This window comes from Ascaphus truei, chromosome 6, assembly GCF_040206685.1.
Source record: "Ascaphus truei isolate aAscTru1 chromosome 6, aAscTru1.hap1, whole genome shotgun sequence".
Taxonomy (NCBI): Eukaryota; Metazoa; Chordata; class Amphibia; order Anura; family Ascaphidae; genus Ascaphus; species Ascaphus truei.
The window spans coordinates 132,673,637-132,694,899 of record NC_134488.1 but is presented as its reverse complement, the minus strand read 5'-3'; the positions used below and the strand labels follow the sequence as shown (position 1 = coordinate 132,694,899).

General features: G+C 53.1%; 1 protein-coding gene across 4 annotated transcripts in view; it reads right to left on the bottom strand.

Annotated features, from left to right (window-relative positions):
- Window positions 1-11,905, bottom strand: part of SPACA6 (sperm acrosome associated 6) — a 67,783-nt gene extending 55,878 nt beyond the window's left edge. Inside the window, exons 1-2 of one of the 4 annotated variants that reach the window (XR_012802353.1) lie at window positions 11,522-11,903; window positions 461-532 (exon numbers count right to left, since the gene is read on the bottom strand). Coding sequence is in view for 3 of the 4 variants with exons in the window: in XM_075606380.1 (XP_075462495.1) it covers window positions 461-532; window positions 11,522-11,564 (115 nt within the window). In the remaining variant the exon portion in view is untranslated. Of the gene's footprint in view, window positions 1-460; window positions 533-7,912; window positions 7,995-11,521 lie in introns of those variants that run through there. The other 3 variants (XM_075606380.1, XM_075606378.1, XM_075606379.1) reach the window with 3 other exon arrangements.
- Window positions 11,906-21,263: the final 9,358 nt, after the last annotated feature.

Genomic DNA, 21,263 nt, shown 5'->3' with positions numbered 1-21,263 from the left:
TGTGTGTATGGGTGCATGCGTACAGTACGTGTGTGTGTATGTGTGTTTGTGTGTGTGTGTGTGTGTGTATGGGTGCATGCGTACAGTACGTGTGTGTGTATGTGTGTGTGTGTGTGTGTGTGTATGGGTGCATGCGTACAGTACGTGTGTGTGTATGTGTGTGTGTGTGTGTGTGTGTGTGTGTGTGTGTGTGTGTATGGGTGCATGCGTACAGTACGTGTGTGTATGTGTGTGTGTATGGGTGCATGCGTACAGTACGTGTGTGTGTATGTGTGTGTGTGTGTGTGGGGGGGGGGTGCATGCGTATAGTACGTGTGCGTGCATGTGTGTGTGTGTGTGTGTATGTATGGGTGCATGCGTACAGTACGTGTGCGTGTGTTGTGCGTGTGTGTGTGTGTGTGTGTGTGTGTGTGTGTGTGTGTTGTGCTGTGTGGCAGACAGAGCCTTTTGGAAACCTTACGTGTCAAGATCTCATCCGCTTTCGTTTTAGCCTCGTTAATAAGGTATCTCAAAATGTCAGCACCAACACGATCTAGAGACAAACACATGATATTTCAAATTAGAAACTAAAGTTAATAGAAATATTAGAACCGGCCAACATGGCGTACAACATGGCGTACAACATGGCGTACAACATGGCGGCCAACATGGCGTACAACATGGCGTACAACATGGCGGCCAACATGGCGTACAACATGGCGTACAACATGGCGGCCAACATGGCGTACAACATGGCGTACAACATGGCGTACAACATGGCGGCCAACATGGCGTACAACATGGCGTACAACATGGCGGCCAACATGGCGTACAACATGGCGTACAACATGGCAGCCAACATGGCGTACAACATGGCGTACAACATGGCGGCCAACATGGCGTACAACATGGCGTACAACATGGCGGCCAACATGGCGTACAACATGGCGGCCAACATGGCGTACAACATGGCGTACAACATGGCGTACAACATGGCGGCCAACATGGCGTACAACATGGCGGCCAACATGGCGTACAACATGGCGTACAACATGGCGTACAACATGGCGTACAACATGGCGGCCAACATGGCGGCCAACATGGCGGCCAACATGGCGTACAACATGGCGTACAACATGGCGTCCAACATGGCGGCCAACATGGCGTACAACATGGCGTACAACATGGCGGCCAACATGGCGTACAATGTGCAGACACGTGACGGAGTCGGATATATAACATGTAACAAAGCGGTGCACAGACTGGGGGCGCTTGATTTTTTGTGTGGGGACACGGGCGGTTTCAGACGTCCCGTGCTCTCCCCCCAGGAATTTAAATTAAATGCCGGGGGACCGCTGAGGCCTCTGCAACCTCTACTTACCGAGGTTCAGCCGGCTTCAGGACACGTGATCATGTCGCGAGGTAAGGAGGGGGGGGGGGCGCACCAAGGAGGAGAGCAAGGAGGGGGGGCGCACCAAGGAGGAGAGCAGGGAGGGGGGGGCACCAAGGAGGAGAGCAGGCACGGGGGGGTGCACCAAGGAGGAGAGCAGGCACGGGGGGAGGGGGGGCACCAAGGAGGAGAGCAGGCACGGGGGGGAGGGGGAGAGCAGGCACGGGGGGGAGGGGGGGCGCACCAAGGAGGAGAGCAGGCACAGGGGGGGTGCACCAAGGAGGAGAGCAGGGAGGGGGGGGCACCAAGGAGGAGAGCAGGCACGGGGGGGTGCACCAAGGAGGAGAGCAGGCACGGGGGGAGGGGGGGCACCAAGGAGGAGAGCAGGCACGGGGGGGAGGGGGGGCGCACCAAGGAGGAGAGCAGGCACAGGTGGGGTGCACCAAGGAGGAGAGCAGGGAGGGGGGGCGCACCAAGGAGGAGAGCAAGGAGGGGGGGCGCACCAAGGAGGAGAGCAGGCACGGGGGGGGTGCACCAAGGAGGAGAGCAGGGAGGGGGGGCGCACCAAGGAGGAGAGCAAGGAGGGGGGGCGCACCAAGGAGGAGAGCAGGGAGGGGGGGCACCAAGGAGGAGAGCAGGCACGGGGGGGCGCACCAAGGAGGAGAGCAGGGAGGGGGGGCGCACCAAGGAGGAGAGCAAGGAGGGGGGGCGCACCAAGGAGGAGAGCAGGGAGGGGGGGCACCAAGGAGGAGAGCAGGCACGGGGGGGCGCACCAAGGAGGAGAGCAGGGAGGGGGGGCACCAAGGAGGAGAGCAGGCACGGGGGGTGCACCAAGAAGGAGAGCAGGCACGGGGGGGGCGCACCAAGGAGGAGAGCAGGCACGGGGGGAGGGGGGGCGCACCAAGGAGGAGAGCAGGCACGGGGGGGGGGTGCACCAAGGAGGAGAGTAGGGAGGGGGGGCGCACCAAGGAGCAGAGCAGGGAGGGGGGGGCACCAAGGAGGAGAGCAGGCACGGGGGGGTGCACCAAGGAGGAGAGCAGGCACGGGGGGGCGCACCAAGGAGGAGAGCAGGCACGGGGGGGAGGGGGGTGCACCAAGGAGGAGAGCAGGCACCACGGGGGCGCAGTAAAAAAAGTTTGCGCGCCGCTGATCTAACATATGCATTTAAAATTCTAAATCCTATATAACAGCCAGACCACACACGGGATTATAGGCTAAATCCTATATAACAGCCAGACCACACACGGGATTATAGGCTAAATCCTATATAACAGCCAGACCACACACACACGGGATTATAGGCTAAATCCTATATAACAGCCAGACCACACACACACGGGATTATAGGCTAAATCCCGGGCATTATTCACTCAGTAATGGGGCGTGATTGCCAAGATTACATTTCCAAACAATTACCTCTCATTTGTTAGAGCAACTCCCAGCCAGGCACTGACTCCTCCCCCTGCCTGCAGCCAGGCACTGACTCCTCCCCCTGCCTGCAGCCAGGCACTGACTCCTCCCCCTGCCTGCAGCCAGGCACTGACTCCTCCCCCTGCAGCCAGGCACTGACTCCTCCCCCTGCAGCCAGGCACTGACTCATCCCCCTCCCTGCAGCCAGGCACTGACTCCTCCCCCTGCCTGCAGCCAGGCACTGACTCCTCCCCCTCCCTGCAGCCAGGCACTGACTCCTCCCCCTCCCTGCAGCCAGGCACTGACTCCTCTCCCTGCCTGCAGCCAGGCACTGACTCCTCCCCCTGCAGCCAGGCACTGACTCATCCCCCTCCCTGCAGCCAGGCACTGACTCCTCCCTGCAGTCAGGCACTGACTCCTCCCCCTCCCTGCAGCCAGGTACTGACTCCTCCCCCTCCCTGCAGCCAGGCACTGACTCCTCCCCCTCCCTGCAGCCAGGCACTGACTCCGTCCTCCTCCCTGCAGTCAGGCACTGACTCCTCCCCCTCCCTGCAGCCAGGCACTGACTCCTCCCCCTGCCTGCAGCCAGGCACTGACTCCTCCCCCTGCCTGCAGCCAGGCACTGACTCCTTCCCCTCCCTGCAGCCAGGCACTGACTCCTCCCCCTACCTGCAACAAGACACTGACTCCTCCCCCACCCTGCATCCAGGCACTGACTCCTCCCCCCCTACAGCCAGGCACTGACCCCTCCCCCTCCCGGCAACAAGACACTGACTCCACCCCCTCCCTGCATCCAGGCACTTACTCCTCCCCCTCCCTGCCTGCAGCGAGGCACTGACTCCTCCCCCTCCCTGCAACAAGACACTGACTCCTCCCCCACCCTACATCCAGACACTGACTCCTCCCTCTCCCTGCCTGCAGCCAGACACTGACTCCTCCCCCTCCCTGCAGCCAGGCACTGACTCCTCCCCCTCCCTGCAGCCAGACACTGACTCCTCCCCCTCCCTGCAGCCAGACACTGACTCCTTCCCTGCCTGCAACCAGGCACTTACTCCTCCCCCACCCTGCCTGCAGCCAGCACTGACTCCTCCCCCTCCCTGCCTACAGCCAGGCACTGACTCCTCCCCCTCCCTGCCTGTAGTCAGGCACTGACTCCTCCCCCTCCCTGCATCCATGCACTGACTCCTCCCCCTCCCTGCCTGCAGCCAGGCACTGTCTCTTCCCCCTCCCTGCCTGCAGCCAGGCACTGTCTCTTCCCCCTCCCTGCCTGCAGCCAGGCACTGACTCCTCCCCCTCCCTGCCTGCAGCCAGCACTGACTCCTCCCCCTCCCTGCCTGCAGCCAGGCACTGGCTCCTCCCCCTCCCTGCCTGCAGCCAGGCACTGACTCCTCCCCCTCCCTGCAACAAGACACTGACTGCTCCCCCTCCCTGCCTGCAGCCAGGCACTGACTCCTCCCGCTCCCTGCAGCCAGGCAATAACTCCTCCCCCACCCTGCCTGCAGCCAGGCACTGACTCCTCCCCCTCCCTGCAGCCAGGCAATAACTCCACCCCTTCCCTGCCTGCAGCCAGGCACTGACTCCTCCCCCTCCCTACAGCCATGCACTAACTCCTCCCCCACCCTGCCTGCAGCCAGGCAATGACTCCTCCCCCTCCTTGCAGCCAGGCACTGACTCCTCCTGCTCCCTGCAGCCAGGCACTGACTCCTCCCCCTCCCTGCAGCCAGGCAATAACTCCTCCCCCACCCTGCCTGCAGCCAGGCAATAACTCCTCCCCCTCCCTGCCTGCAGCCAGGCACTGTCTCCTCCCCCACCCTGCCGCACAGGACACAGTGAGGAGGGAGCGTTTGTGTGTGTGTTGCAGCAGAGTTTGTGTGTCTGTCAAGTTTGTGTTAATAGCTACATAGTTTGTGTGTTTGTAGCAGCAGCAGCCGAGTTTGAGAAAGGCAGAGGTCCCAAGATGGGGCTGTCGCCCACATAAGGGCTGTTGTGCCTCCAGGTGTTTGCTAGCCATGAAGGCCGGCTCTATTCCCTTCAGGGGGGGGGGGGCTCGGGCAGGCACGGGTATTTAAACTCTGCAAGAGTCCGACACTAATTTTGATTAACACACCGGCCCCCGTGCCTCCCCCAGCGGCCGCCATGCCTGCCCCGGCGAACTCGATGCCTAAAGTAAGACTTCTGGCACCTGCTATGCCGCCCACACCAGCGCCCCCCATGCCTGCCTCAGCGCTTCCTGCAACTGTCCCAGTGCCCCCCATGCCTTCCCCGGCACCCCAGTGCCCCCCCATGCCTTCCCCAGCTCCCCTCATGCCTACTTTGGAGCACATAACACCCCCTCCCACCCCCCGCAGCAGACCCCCTGGACACCCGAAACAGGGTGAATGTTGTTTCAACCCCAGCCACCCTCCCCCTTGTCCTCACAGCTGCAGGACCCCAGGGATGGAGCTATCCTCCGTCAGGCTATCCCTGTGGTCAACCCCCCTTTTACGTCAGGCCCCCATGGCACGCAACACCTCGCCTTGGGGGGGGGAGGGGGGTCTTTCCCCCCCTTACCCTCTGCCCCTGTAATGGCCCATACCCAGTGGTGGATCCCGCCCCCGGCAGCTCCACTGCCACTGACCCCGGGGGTTCATCTTGTTCAGGCCAGCTCCTCGGCAGATATGCCGGAACCAGGGGCACAGGGAAGTGTCACCGAACCGGGGACCAGCAGTGGGAACCGTGCGGCGCACAAAAGATCCAGGACTGGTCAGCCAGGTGTCCAGGTGGCAGGATCAGGTGAGCATGATAATGCTGTGATTGATGGTAATGATGATGTTAGTGACGCAGGGTCAGTTGTTACAGGGTCAGACTGGGAGTCAGAAAAAAGAGGTGCAAGCGCAAATTGCACTGCTTATCTGTAAGGGGCTGTTCCCTGAGGTAGTTCATATTTGAGCGAAACGCGTAGGGCGGAGGTTGGCTGAGCATAGGAACTTTGGGAGGACAGATGTTTGCTGCTGGAGGACTGCAGCTAAGATGTGGTTCCAGAATTTTCAACCCTGTGATTTCATTTACTGCTGGAGCGGCCGTGTAAGCAGGATCCGGGGCAGAATGGAGGTCCAGTGCTGGGACCCAGGGTGGTCTAAATGCACGTCTCAAAGCTGCCTATGTAAGTGCATTACTTTGTGTTTTTTATATATTAAAGCAATCTTCACTATATTTGCTTTGTCTTTCTATGTGGGATCCCCCTCTCCCTTCTCTTTTGACCCTCATGGAATTCTCTATGGATGTATGAAGAGGCGAACTAGATGTCCTTCTGAGTTGGTTACTCTAGATCAGGGGTGAGCAAACTTTTTATGCCGAGCCCCCCATTTTATCCATGAAATTTCTCGGGCCCCCCTGCCTGATGTAATCAAAATCCCATGAAAAAAAACCCTTTATTAAACGGTATACAATGTAAATACAAATATGTCTAAGGCCGCGCATATAGTGCCCGCGACGTCACCCGTCGCCGCTAGCGAAAGTTGTATTTCGCTTTGCGGCGGCGGCGTGGGCGACCAGGCCATTGATTGGTTCAGGGGCTGTCATATGAGGCGACAGCCCCTTAAAAATCAAATATTGCCAGCTTCAAAAAATCGCGTCGCCACGTCACGCTTACTATAAGCGCACGCGGCGGCGCCAATGCATTTGTTTTCGGGCGATGTTGCGTCGCCGGCACAATAAGCGCAGCCTAAATACTTACATACTTCAACAGCTCGCTCTTGCAAAATTAGGCTGCGTCCACGCTGCCGCTGAGAGCGGTGACATCACCAACTCTCCAAGCATGAGCACAGGGTGTCCTGCATAATTTTGCAAGCACGAGTGGGGAAGTGTTTACACTTTTTTTTATTATTTCTGTACATTCATAGTATGATTGATATATTGGCAGCCTACCCTCACACTTGAAGAGGATCGCAGCGAAGCAGGTTGCCAGCGGAGGAGAGCAGGACCACAGCGCTATTGTAGGCAGACACCGGAGGGAGGGGCGTTTGACATCACAGCGCTGGGGCGTGCTCCTCCGCGTACCTCCAAATCACGTGGCCCCACCTGCACTATTCTATTTGGCCGCCCGCGCGCGCACATCTTTTTCGCCTGCACAACCAGGTTTTGCTGCACGCGCCCCGCCTAAATAATCTTGCGCCTGGGGCGTCCCCCCCTCAGTTTGTGCAACGCTGCATTCAATCACAACACCCACAACCAACACACACACTCAATCACAACACACACACACACACAACACACACTCAAATCACAACCAACACAGCACACACTCAATCGCTACACACACAGTCACAACCAACACTCACATAATCACCACCAACACACACAACACTCAACCACAACACACACACACACAGACAACCAACAGGCACAGCACACACACACACACACACCAGTCCATATATATATACACACAAACACACACACACATACATACATATACACACACACATACACACAACACCCACTCAAATCACAACCAACACAGCACACACTCAATCACAACACACACACAGACAACCAACAGGCACACACACGCAAACACACACACAACAGTCCATATATATACACACACAAACACACACATATATATACACACACAAACATACATATACACACACATACATATACACACACATACATATACACACACACACACCCACTCAAATCACAACCAACACAGCACACACTCATTTCTACATATACACACTCATTTCTACATATACACACACATTTCTACATATACACACACATTTCTACATATACACACACATTTCTACATATACACACACATTTCTACATATACACACACATTTCTACATATACACACACACACACACACATACACATACACACATACACACACATTTCCACACACACACACATTTCCCCACACACACATTTCCCCACACACACATTTCCACACACACATTTCCACACACACACACACACACACACACACACACACACACACACACACACACACACACACACACACACACACACACACACACACACACACACACACACACACACACACACACACACACACACACACACACACACACACACACACACACACACACACACACAGTGGGTAGGGGGAGAGAGTAACTAAACCTGCTCCGGTCCCCCCCATGTGCTGCTGAAAACGGGCGGGTAAAAGACAGGAGGAGGAGGAGGGCTTGTCTGTGTGCAGGGAAGGCCCCGCCCCCTCTGCAAGGCCCCGCAGCAAGGCCCCGCCCCCTCTGCAAGACACAGCAGAGAACTGGAAGCAGCCTCTGCACGGAGCTTCTGGCACAGCTCTGCCCGTCCCCAGGTTTCTCCACACGCAGCCTGCGCCCCCCCTACATAATCTTGCGCCCCCCCGAGGGGGCGCGCCCCCCAGTTTGCGCACCGCTGCTCTAGATCAGGGATGTGCAAAGTTATTTTGCTGCACTCCCCCCCCCCCCTGTGCCGGCCCCAGAGCTCGCACCCCCCCCTCTCCAGTGACCGAGGGTCACATGACATCACGTGACCCCGCAGCGACATTTGACACATGTTGCCATAACGACATGTCACGTCACATGACTCCGCGGCGTTATTTGACAATGTGTTGTCATGGCGACGTGACCAGAAGCCAGGTGAATCCCGGTAAGTTGAGGTTGCACAAGCGGTGACATCAGGCCTGAGCATGTCCAATCATGGGACAGACCTGGTGCCCTCTTCCTGGCTGTACATAAGGGCATCGCCGCCCAAAATTTAGAGTGCCTCTCCCCACTTGAGGGAGGCAGGTCACACATTAGAGAGTATTGGGCCTTCTCTGGTACTCTTCCCCTAGGGGGAGAGTGAGTGTGCACCATACCTCTGCCCCTGATAGAGGGGCAGGGAAGAGCTAGGACAGTTACAGGGGCCCTCGACCTGTAGTGGTTGTCCAAGGACCATCCTTCAGCTGGGTAGCTGAGTCAGAGACTGTATTGGGCAGAAGCCTGCGGTGTACTGTTCGTGTACCAAGAATAAGCCTGTTCCTGAGTTGTTATGCCTCCTGGCTGTGTGTGATCTTACTGGGAGGAGAGGGAGTAATTCTACCGTAGGAGATCGCCTCCATTCATCTGGAGCCTGCGGCAGATGGAGGCGCTGCACTGCTAGAGATACGCGTAATGTACCCCAGAAGCCTAGTCCTGTGTTCCCACTACCATCGGCGGACAACTCAGCCCTCCTGTTACCAGCAGGTATCATGCACCACACGACCAGTAATGGCAGAATCTCCCGTTGGGTGGGGGAAACACTGTTACATATGTAGAGGGGGAATGCATTGTCTGTGTGTATGTACAATTTCATTTCAAGTACAGTAAAAGCATAAGAAATGTAGAATATTATGTTGATAAAAATCAATCTCAATATGCAAGTGTCTATCTTTTTTTTATGAAAAATGTAAAAACAAAATTGTTAAAAGCCTACTTTTTGCCTATAATAGTAATAATCCCCTCAGAACAGGGCATTACTGGCCAATAATGACCTAGCTGAGTTACCTCGGCTCCGCCTCGGGCCTTCAACTCTACCAGCCCAGGCATTATTGGCCAGTAATGCCCTGTTCTTCTGGGATTATTACTTAAATATCACTTCACATATATAAAAGATGCCTTAAGAAATACAGATGTGATCCATATAAAATATAATATACTGGATCATGGTGCTTATGAAATGCACGTTATTAAACTTGCAGCTAAAATTGGCGTTTCTCCTTTTCAGACCCCAAAATGGGGCTTTTACTGAATGGAGAGGCGAGGACATGGAAATAATGCTGGGACGCAACAGTATGTCATTTAAATGATGCCTGTGGTGTTAGACCCGTCCACAAGGACTTTAAAGATTGGACCCTTGAGGGTCAGCCACTCACGCCATTCCCTTGATAAAAAAAAACAATGGTAATATGCTGCAGACCACAAGAATTGTAACTAAATACATACACTTACCGGTGCTGCGGGTTCAAGGAGTACCTGCCAGAGTAATCCAGATTCAGTATAGGAAATGGATCCAGAGCACTGCGGATTTTTATTCACGCCGTGACACTTGATAAAGACCACGTTTGTTGGTCGAAACGTTGTGTGGCTAATGCATTTCTACTTTGATTCGAAAATCCGTCGTGCTCCGGATCTTTGATTCCCTTTACATGCCCCTGATGAAGGCTGCACATACAGCCCCCGATGAAGGCTGCACATACAGCCCCTGATGAAGCTGCACATACATCCCATGATGAAGGCTGCACGTACAGCCCCCGATGAAGGCTGCACGTACAGCCCCCGATGAAGGCTGCACGTGCAGCCCCTGATGAAGCTGCACATACATCCCATGATGAAGGCTGCACATACAGCCCCTGATGAAGCTGCACATACATCCCATGATGAAGGCTGCACGTACAGCCCCCGATGAAGGCTGCACGTACAGCCCCCGATGAAGGCTGCACGTGCAGCCCCTGATGAAGGCTGCACGTACAGCCCCTGATGAAGCTGCACATACATCCCATGATGAAGGCTGCACGTACAGCCCCCGATGAAGGCTGCACGTACAGCCCCCGATGAAGGCTGCACGTGCAGCCCCTGATGAAGGCTGCACGTACAGCCCCTGATGAAGCTGCACATACATCCCATGATGAAGGCTGCACATACAGCCCTGATGAAGGCTGCACATACAGCCCCCGATGAAGGCTGCACGTGCAGCCCCTGATGAAGCTGCACATACATCCCATGATGAAGGCTGCACATACAGCCCCTGATGAAGCAGCACATACATCCCATGATGAAGGCTGCACGTACAGCCCCCGATGAAGGCTGCACGTACAGCCCCCGATGAAGGCTGCACGTGCAGCCCCTGATGAAGGCTGCACGTACAGCCCCTGATGAAGCTGCACATACATCCCATGATGAAGGCTGCACGTACAGCCCCCGATGAAGGCTGCACGTACAGCCCCCGATGAAGGCTGCACGTGCAGCCCCTGATGAAGGCTGCACGTACAGCCCCTGATGAAGCTGCACATACATCCCATGATGAAGGCTGCACATACAGCCCCTGATGAAGGCTGCACGTACAGCCCCTGATGAAGGCTGCACGTACAGCCCCTGATGAAGGCTGCGCATACATCCCATGATGAAGGCTGCACATACAGCCCTGATGAAGGCTGCACATACAGCCCCTGATGAAGGCTGCACGTACAGCCCCTGATGAAGGCTGCACGTACATCCCATGATGAAGGCTGCACATACAGCCCTGATGAAGGCTGCACATACAGCCCCTGATGAAGGCTGCACGTACAGCCCCTGAAAAGTCAGTCCACTTTTCTGGCTCAATAAATTTGTTTTTGAAAAACCAACGTGCCTTGATTCTCCTTTTGTTTGGATTCATGTACCGGACAGCAGCCGGTCTGCCCTGGCATTAGGAGCAGTGGCATAAGTGGCAGTTTTCTATTGGTGTGCGACACATTCTGTATTCTGTTCCACCCACCCAGACCCTGCAAGCGTCCTCCTGCCATATCTGTATCTGTATTGGGGTCAACGCCCGTTTAGGTACAACCTAAATAACGTCACATTAAGTTATCCTTGACCAAGGGCCACCAACAGGTCAGGTCTTAAGGCTATCCCTGCTTCAGCACAGGTGGCTCAATCGGGGATATCCTTAAAAGCTGACCTATTGGTGTCCCCTGGGGACTAGAGTTGGCCGCCCCTGTTGCTGCTTTGAAGCTACTGTACTTACGTTTGTATTTCTCGTGCTGGATCTCTGTGACTACAAATTGCATTGCCTGTTGAATGGTGTCCTTCAGTGCGTACGCTGCGAGGACACAATATTACACAGGAGGTGAGAAACACACGGGAGGGTCCAAAGGAAAACGGCACAGGACGCAGAGAATCTACACTGGAGATCATTCACACTCAGGCACAACAGTGGCGCCATGCCGGAAACCGCGAAACAGGCGCACCTCATTCTGAAGGAAGTGTATATAACCGCGTCCGCCGAGGATATACGATCACCCGGGTTGCCTCCTGGTATTCAGACTGTTGGTGGGTGTTCGTTGGGCATGTTTGGTGCGGTTGAAGTCTTGCTGGCTTCAAGACTGGTTGCTGCCAGTGGTAGCGCTGTACCAGGCTGTTATATGCTTACATTACTGTAATAACAATGATATCATCATAAAACCATTGAAACTTCCACTGTACTTTGTGTGGATCGCTGGGGAATGCCCTAGTAGGGCATTTAGGGAGTTGGGCAAGTTAAAGTGTAGCTTAGCTGTTTAGGGTGGGGAGTATTCTGTTGGGGCAAGAAAAATGGTGGAACAGATTGTCGATAAAGAGCTGCTGGTTGCTGGCACTTCCCATGGTTTTGACCAATAGTGGTAGAGGGCGATTTACCAAAGTTTCCTAGCTGCAAAATTGAGGCACAAATAATGCACCAGATATGTGAGCTGGTTGGGCGCCCGAATTACCTCCACTGAACGTTACGTGGGCTGCACGCCACTCATGGGGCCCTTGTGACATGTTGTGAACATCGTGCCTTTTCTCGCTCACTTTCTTCGGGTGCTCGCGTTCACCAGTTACGTAGGAGATGTTAAAACGACGAGGGAAACCCTCGCTGTGGCGCGATCACATGCTCATGACGTGCCAGAGAGGCTGATGCAGTGGCCTCTCTGTCAGTGAAAGGGTTAAGGCATAGCACTACCAATGGGATTTTCTTCGTTGATAAACATGGCGCATTGTTCTTGCGGTGGTTTAGACGCAGTTGTGCAGATAGAAGACTTTGGTAAATGACCCCCAATCATGCACCCGGAACAACATAGAGGTAGAAATGAACACAGATACCATTAAGCCCCACGCACACCCCTGAAACAGGTTACCACCTATCGCAAATGCTTTGATTGTTTTTTATATAAAGTGTCACATTTATGCAACCGATCGTTGTGCTTTTTAATTCAAGAAACGCCTCAATTTTAGTGTTGCAATATTCCACGATATCGCACATTCACTTAAAATCTACAACCACGACATTTGGGCTCTATCTCTAGTTCTGCAAAGTAATAGCGTTTTCAAGCCCATTTGGCGCAGCCGGTGCATGGCGAGATTGCACGCGTTGAATATGGCCGACGAGACAATGCGTGAGAGTACTTCTCATATCTCTACTCATAGGGCGGGCACAGGGATATACAAGCAGGTACCTCTCGGCGACAAAACTTTGGGATGAGATACAATGATAACATACGTATTATGTAATCATTCAGCGGTGCAAATGTATTCTCCAGCAGTTGCAGACACGCTATGGCAGTCACAGTATTGGTGTGATTTGCTAGCGTCTCACAGGCTAACATCCTTTCACTGGGTTGGGTGAGGCAGGAAAAGCAGCAGTAATGGAACCTGGGCCCATAGACAAGCAGCACGGCGACCAGTTGGAGGCAGTGATACAGCCCCGGGAAACGGACGGCTTGTTGCGTCTTCATCTCACTGAGCCTCATTTCTCGTTGTTCTGCGTCTCTCTACGATGACCTGCAATAGAAGGGAGGTACAAGTTGCTGGTGCGTTGTTTCTCGGTGCCAGCCTGTCACAAGTCAGCGCATGTTGCAGATATAATTGGTCATTGTCTCTTTTCTGTCCGTCACTATATCTCCCGGCGGTGGCAGAGACAGACGGAGTGGACCCCACTGAAATTACCCAGCAGACGCCTCTGCAATCTCGGGACAATCGGCGGCAGGCGGCCACGCCATGGGAGTCGGTGGCGGATTAAGAATGAGGGATCAGAAAATAAGAACTTGGAATGGAATCTGAATTCTGAAGTGTTCACAAAGACGGCATCATAATGGTCAATGTGAAGCTGCCATGTGGAACAGCACCACTTAGTAAACAAGGGCCTTAATAAGCAGAAAGACAGTCAAAAAAACGAATACAGGAAACGTAAGAAAATCCAGACTCTTGCAATGTTTTTATTCAACAATAATTAACAATGTGCAAAGCGTCCGAGCAGAATGCAATGAAAGAGAATCATATATACTTTAATCATAGTTACAATCAAAGAATCAACATGTGACACCAAAACATAATCCTACATGTAACACCCACACACGCTCGGCGCTTAAACAAAAAAATTATACTTTCCAACGCGCTCAACTACCCGCATTGCCCCCCCCCGCGCGCGTTCATGCAGGACACCCGGCGCGCTCAGCGCCGCGGGGACTCAGCCTTATGGTGCTGTAGTACTCACCTGTTGGCTTACAGGAGGTCTGAGTCTTGGCATTGGTATGGGGAGTAGGATAACAGGACAGGTTCTCAGGATGGTGCAGGGCTCTGCCAGAGGCGGTACAGGAACGGTACAACAGGATTTATTGGCAAACGAGCTCATACAGTTCCTTCTCATACAAGAGAGGGTCACGTTTCATTAATGTTCACAGACATATCCCTCACAGCTCTGCATGCCTTCTTCCCTGGACTAGGCCCCCAGGAGCTTGTGGCCCCTGGGCTAGTCTTCACCCCTTCACCCCCTGATGGGGTGAGGTAGAATTCTGCCTACTCCCTAAGGACCAGGCTACGCGGAACAGCCCTAGAACAGACTGAATTTGATAAGGTTGTGTTGAAAGCCAGTGCGTCAGAAAAAACAAGTCCTGTTTGGCATAATAAACTGCAGTTAGGATAAACTCCTTCCATGTAAGCATATAGCATAACGTAGCCCTAATAGGGTTAGGGGACTAGTACCTAATGCCAGCGGCGCCATAAATAAGTAGTACAGACCAACGTCCCATTAATCAGAGGAGAAAGAAAGGGCACAGCGACCCATAAAGTACACTCACTCAGTTTCTCCTGGAGTATCCAACATCAGAATTTCCATAGGCGTGCAATCTCCCAGGTAGGCAGCAGGAACAGGTAGGAAAATAAGGCAGTGCCCTGCCAAGAGTAACAGAAGGAGGCTCACGGTTTATAGCAAAAAAAGATTTATTACATAAAAAAAGTGGACAAAATGGTCCCCCCTAAGCCGCAGCAGGGGTCCACCAACGCGTTTCGGGCAGTATGCCCTTTATCAAACGCGTTGGTGGACCCCTGCTGCGGCTTAGGGGGGACCATTTTGTCCACTTTTTTTATGTAATAAATCTACTTTTTTTGCTATAAACCGTGAGCCTCCTTCTGTTACTCTTGGCAGGGCACTGCCTTATTTTTCTACTTGAATTTGATAGGGAGCCATTTTTTATACCCGGGGAGGGTCCCACTCCTAAGCTCCGGTAATTGGGCAGCACTCCTCCTCCGTTCCCGATCGCTCGTTAATCCCCGTGTGGCGCGCGCTCCTCGGCGTGCCTCCATTGCCCCAGCCCTTGACTCCCCCGCTTCTCCTCCGCCTCCAGTGCCGAGCATTTCCCCGTCGGTGTGCCCCTCACGCCCTGTGACACGCGCGGTGTGCGCGCATAACAGGCTTACAGAATGCGCGCGCACCCGCTCTAGTTATCTGCCGTTCCCAAGCACTGGCTCCGCCCCCTGTTGCCTACAAGCCATCTCCCTGGATTACTTCCCTGTCTCCTCCCCTGCTCTCACAGACCTATCCCTGCAAACACTCACTCAAGCCTCTGCTCCACCCCTCATCCCTATTGGTCCTTCTTCCTAACCCCACTCTGTGCTTCCAGTCATTGCTCTGCATAGCTTTCCTGTAGCTCCTGTGTGTGCAGTGTCTATGCCTAGCTCCCTTGTCTGTTTCAGCTCTGGTTCCTGTCCCTGCCCCTGTTTGGATTCCCTTGGTTTGAACTTGAACTCTGCTTTGGATTTGACTACGCTGCCTTCTCCTGCCCTTGAACCCTGGCTTACGGACATCACTACGCTGCCTTCTCCAGCCCTTGAACCCTGGCTTACGGACATCACTACGCTGCCTTCTCCAACCCTTGAACCCTGGCTTACGGACATCACTATGCTGCCTTCTCCAGCCCTTGAACCCTGGCTTACGGACATCACTACGCTGCCTTCTCCTGCCCTTGAACCCTGGCTTACGGACATCACTACGCTGCCTTCTCCTGCTCTTGAACCCTGGCTTACGGACATCACTACGCTGCTCTCTTCAGCCCTTGAACTCTGGCACTTGGACTTTACCCTCCGACCTCTGGCACCCTGGACTCAGCAAATATACGTTAACCCTTACTCTCCAGGCCCGGCAACGCTATTTACCACACTCCGGGCACGCCCTCACTGCTGTGGGTGCGTGTTATACCCTTACCCACCTCAGTACTGGGGACTGGCCAGGTCTGCGGGCATACAGGCGTTACACATACACGCCCAGAGAGGTAATACCGGTATACACATACACGCCCAGAGAGGTAATACCGGTATACACATATACGCCCAGAGAGGTAATACCGGTATACACATACACACCCAGAGAGGTAATACCGGTATACACATACACGCCCAGAGAGGTAATACCGGTGTACACATACACGCCCAGAGAGATAATACCGGTATACACATACACACCCAGAGAGGTAATACCGGTATACACATACACTCCCAGAGAGGTAATACCGGTATACACATACACACCCAGAGAGGTAATACCGGTATACACATACACCCAGAGAGGTATACACATACACGCCCAGAGAGGTAATACCGGTATACACATACACCCAGAGAGGTAATACCGGTATACACATACACACCCAGAGAGGTAATACCGGTCCGGTACACATACACGCCCAGAGAGGTAATACCGGCATACTCATACACGCCCAGAGAGGTAATACCTGTATACTCATACATGCCCAGAGAGGTAATACCGGTATACACATACACAGCCAGAGAGGTAATACCGGTATACAAATACACGCCCAGAGAGGTAATACCGGTATACACATACACGTCCAGAGAGGTAATACCGGTATACATACACACGCCCAGAGAGGTAATACCGGTATACACATACACGCCCAGAGAGGTAATACCGGTATACACATACATGCCCAGAGAGGTAATACCGGTATACACATACACGCCCAGAGAAGTAATACAGAGAAACAGCCGGGGTTTAGAAAAGCAGTAACAAAGGTCTTCAGGCCATGCATACAAATGCTTGCAGTTTGGGAAATAAAATACCAGAACTAATTGAAATAATGTTTTGGATATTGTGGCAATTACTGAGTGATAGTACAATGAAAATCAGCCCTGATGCCTAGCTGTACCAGGCTATACTATATTTAGAAAAGACAGGTAGAAAGGAAGGAGCAGTTGCTTTTTACGTGAAAAATAACAAAGGGTATTTTAGCACAAGGTACTTGAGAAGACACCGACTCTTTGGGCAACCCTAGAACCAGATGGGAAGGTTGTTATTCTGGGGTGATCTACAGACCTCCAGAACAAGAAGAACTGGTCAGCGTGTCAATAGAGCACATCCCTGAGGACCAGATCCACACAGCTCAGTGATTGAGTTAATGAGGCGTAAACTTAAGTTAACATCTCGTTAAGAGCTAACGGGTATGTTCAAGGCTCACTAGGTGTTAAGTGCAGCTTTCAGAGTTACTATAATGGACGTTAGTGCTGTTATGCAAAAGAGGTATTCCCTGGAACAAAGCCTATCCTCACAGCTGTTATAGGTACACCAGGTAGCCCTGAAACATGGGTTTTAGGGGGGGGGGGAAGGAGTACTATCTTACTAGGGTCCCCTCTTACCCACCTCAAAGCAACGCATGGAGACGACACCTGTGCACAAAAAGAATCTCACCTGAGATACCCATACCTGGGACCATGCTAGAAATCATTCACTTTGCATATCCTATTAGCATATCTCCCAGGTATCTCTGATGTGCTTCTTCTTGTGGCCCCTAACGCAGACATTCACACCTTCGCTGGGGGTCCAGGAATACTTTTTTTTTTTAAAGAAGCGAATGAGCCCGATTGGCCGTTGAGCTGTGAATATTCGCATCTCCCTATATACATTCACAGTGGAAGATGAATGTCGGCAAATAATTCACACATCTCTTTTAATGAAGCCATAGTTGCCATTTTGTTCTTTCCCAGGGGTTTGATATGGTCAGAGCCCGGAACCATGAGTTTGATGTATCGATGAGTTTCATTGCACTATTTTCTGGTTATTTTTCCATCTCTTTAAAAATGTTTAATCCGATTTTATCCAGAGGAAGGCAAACAGAAAACCCCCAGTGAAACAACTAATTATGTCTCGTATGGGGGGGAAATAAATTCCTTTTTTTCATCGAATCAACATCCTTCATATGTTTACTTATTTGGTAAAACCCTACATACCTTTATTTTCTAAAAAGATGCCTGACCTTTTCTTAAATATATCTATTGTATCTGCCATCACATGCATAACAATGCCACATTTTACGTACCCTTACTATAAAGAACCCTTTCATTTGTTCCTGATGAAACCCCCTTTCCTCAAGTGATGACTCCTGTCTGTCACTTCTAGTGCCATCAGGATGAACATTCTCTCAAAAGTTCCTGATATATTTGTAAATAGTTATCCTATTCCCTCTTAGACACCTATTTTGTAATGTAAACAACCCTAACGTACTGTATATTACTAAGGAAGGATTTATACAGTGGCAGAATTATGCTGTCTTCCATTCCATCCATAAAAAGTGTTATGTAAGAAAACATTCTATTAGCCTTTGCAGCTACTGCCTGACATTGAGCATTATTACTAAGCCTGCTGTTTGCATTACTGCTTGACAGGTGGAATCATTAATATCCCCGTCGCCTTGTGCCCATACCACCCTACACACCTCTTCGTGCCCCATGCCACTCCTTCACATAAAACACCAATTGTATACAATTGCCACGCTCAATAGCTTTCCTTTTTGACACATATATAAATGTAACCATGCTGTAAAATGGTTGCAGTCATCTCTCCTGCTGACAGTAAGGCCTGGTAAGTTATGGGCATGCCAGCAGTAAATATGGAGGTTTGCCCTCACACCCTGGTGAGGTGCCCTATGTATGGATGGGAGTGGTCACAGGCTCTGACTCCCTGGTTGGTGATGTCAGAGGTGTGTCAGCCCCCAGAGGATACATAAGGCACAGCACTGACCAAAAGTTAGTTCTGTCTAGTCTAGAAGTTATCAGAGGAAGATCAGAGTTAGGGTATTATAAGGACTATGAGACTGTGACCAGGGACCTGGCACAGGTGAAATATCCCTGCGGGGATAGGGAATCCCTACATTAGGAGGACACACCTTTCAAAGGGAAGTACGGTGAACAATGGAGGGCTGAATACACCCCATTGTGGAGGGCAGCTGGCCCACCGTACCAATAAAGAATGTCCTTGATTACCAACACTCTCGTGTGCAAGTGTGCAGTTATTGCACGGAGAGGGGCACCACAGAGGAGTTCCTCGCCAGGACCATCCCCGAGTGACCGAAGGGACCCTGATGAGGTGGAGGCGCTGCACTGGATCTAGGTAGGACTCAAGCACACTACCTCAGCTGCCTGTCTGGGTTGGCAAATCCCCATACACCATCATGCGGGAGACTCAGGAGTCCTGTAGCCAACAGGTGCACCACCAGACACTACACCGTAACGGGGACTGGTTAGACCACAGGGGCCAATATGAGATTGGGGGGGTCAGGCCAGTTCACAAAAACCGTTACATTTGGAGGTGCTGCTGAGAGGACCTGTCAACAGGACAGGCTTTAGCTAGGTCACTTGGAAACAGGGAGAGTGTCTGCTGCCACTTTGTGCTGCGTTGGGACGGATCTAGGGGCGGTCAAGGGGGCTGATGGCGTGTGTCAGTTCGCAGGGACGACCTAGGGGCCTGAAAGGAGTTGGGGGTTTGGAGCCGGGCTATAGCTGTCCTAGTCACTGTGAGGTAGTGCTAGTTGGTAGGATGCCAGAAGGGATAGCCTGTTAACATGGTCAGGAATCCTGGAGAGGGTCTGCGCTAGGCTAACCAAGACAGGTAGACGCCCCAGTACTGCATGGAAGCCCCAGAGTACTCTAGCCCATTCCAGACCTCTTACCATAGGGAACACAGACTGGGAGGAAGGAGATACAGAAGACACTGAAAGAGTGAGCCTAGCCTGAGGTAGTGCATACATGAGTCCAGCCTACATTAGGTACACATGTGGTGGTGCATCAGAGACATCTTTATTGTACCGGTGTGGTGGCTGCCCCGCAGAGAGGAGCCCCCATGTACGATAACTGTTACGCAAGAATGGAGGATCCGCGCGGTGCGGATAGTCCAAAATGGCGACCAGAGGTTGATGGGGAAAGCACACGTGGCGTGCGCCCCACTGAAGAAAACGCTGTTGCTGAACTGTCTTTTTCAAGTCTGCTCTGGAGTGGAGCGAAAGCTGTGGCCGCACCGTTCTGGTCCTGTCTAGGACAACGGGGCGCCGCCCTGGAGGACTGTGTAGAGGACATTGAAATTGTGGGGGATGGAAAGGACTTACAAAATGGCGGCTCCCGCTTCTCTGGGAGACCGCGTGGGCCGATGGCAGACTATTCTGCGGATGCACAAATTACTAAGAATTGGCCCGAAGTGGCGCCAATTGGGGAGCCCCGCCCGCGTGGGGGGTATGGCGCGAAAGCTGCGGCCGCGCCTTCACGGACAGAGACTCGCTCAGCCCCATGCTGAGTCAACCACTTAGCCTGTGGGACCCTCCCCTAATATCTACCAGGGGGAGTGGTTTCCAGCTATGCCCCGTGGGCCCAGGAGCTGGTGCGCTGCCGGTACCACTACCAAAAGAAGTTCCGGCAGCGGAAATTGGGTGCAGCAAAGAAGGATACTTTGCACGCAAGGCAGCTGCAAGGAAGCGGTGGGAATTGGCGGCAAAAGCAGAGCCCCACCCTGTTGGGGAAAAAAGCGCGAAAGCTGTGGTCGCGCCCTCTAGGACTGAGAGAGGCGCGGCCTTAATTAAAGGACATCCTATTCCCTTGTGGGACCCGCCCATAATTGTTACCACGGGGGGCGGATTCCAACTGTGTTAGAGGAGGGAGGAGCTAAACCAAGGAGTGGCTGACCATTCAACCTCAGTTGGTCACTCGTGCGGAACCAGCTTCCAGGACAGACCAGTATTGCGAGTAGCTCCTACCAAGAATATGGCCTGCTCCCCGGATGCAAACTGGATGGTTTCGACCCAACCCTACGCGATACCCGGCGGGGTGTTAGTGATACGAGTGGGGGGCACGGAGACAGTAGTAGGCCTCTGCCTACAATGCCGGCTGCCCGGCGGCGCCATGGGCACGGCCGCGCGCTGTCCCCAGTGTGCCACACAATATCTGTGGCCCATGCCTACCTTCGTGCCCATACAGAACAATGATCCTGGGGGGAATACTGCTATGCTGTCCGGCGAGTTTCCCGGTGCGCTATGGACTAAAAGTACAGACCCTGAGGAGTGTGATGTGGTCGGTTTGGCAACCGACCGTGAGAAGAGAAGGCGGTCGCCGCGCTCGGTGACCCCAAGTACGCTAAGAGCGGACCCCTCGGACGAGGGAACCAAAGAGCCAGTGAGTACCCTGGTCTGGCCGGT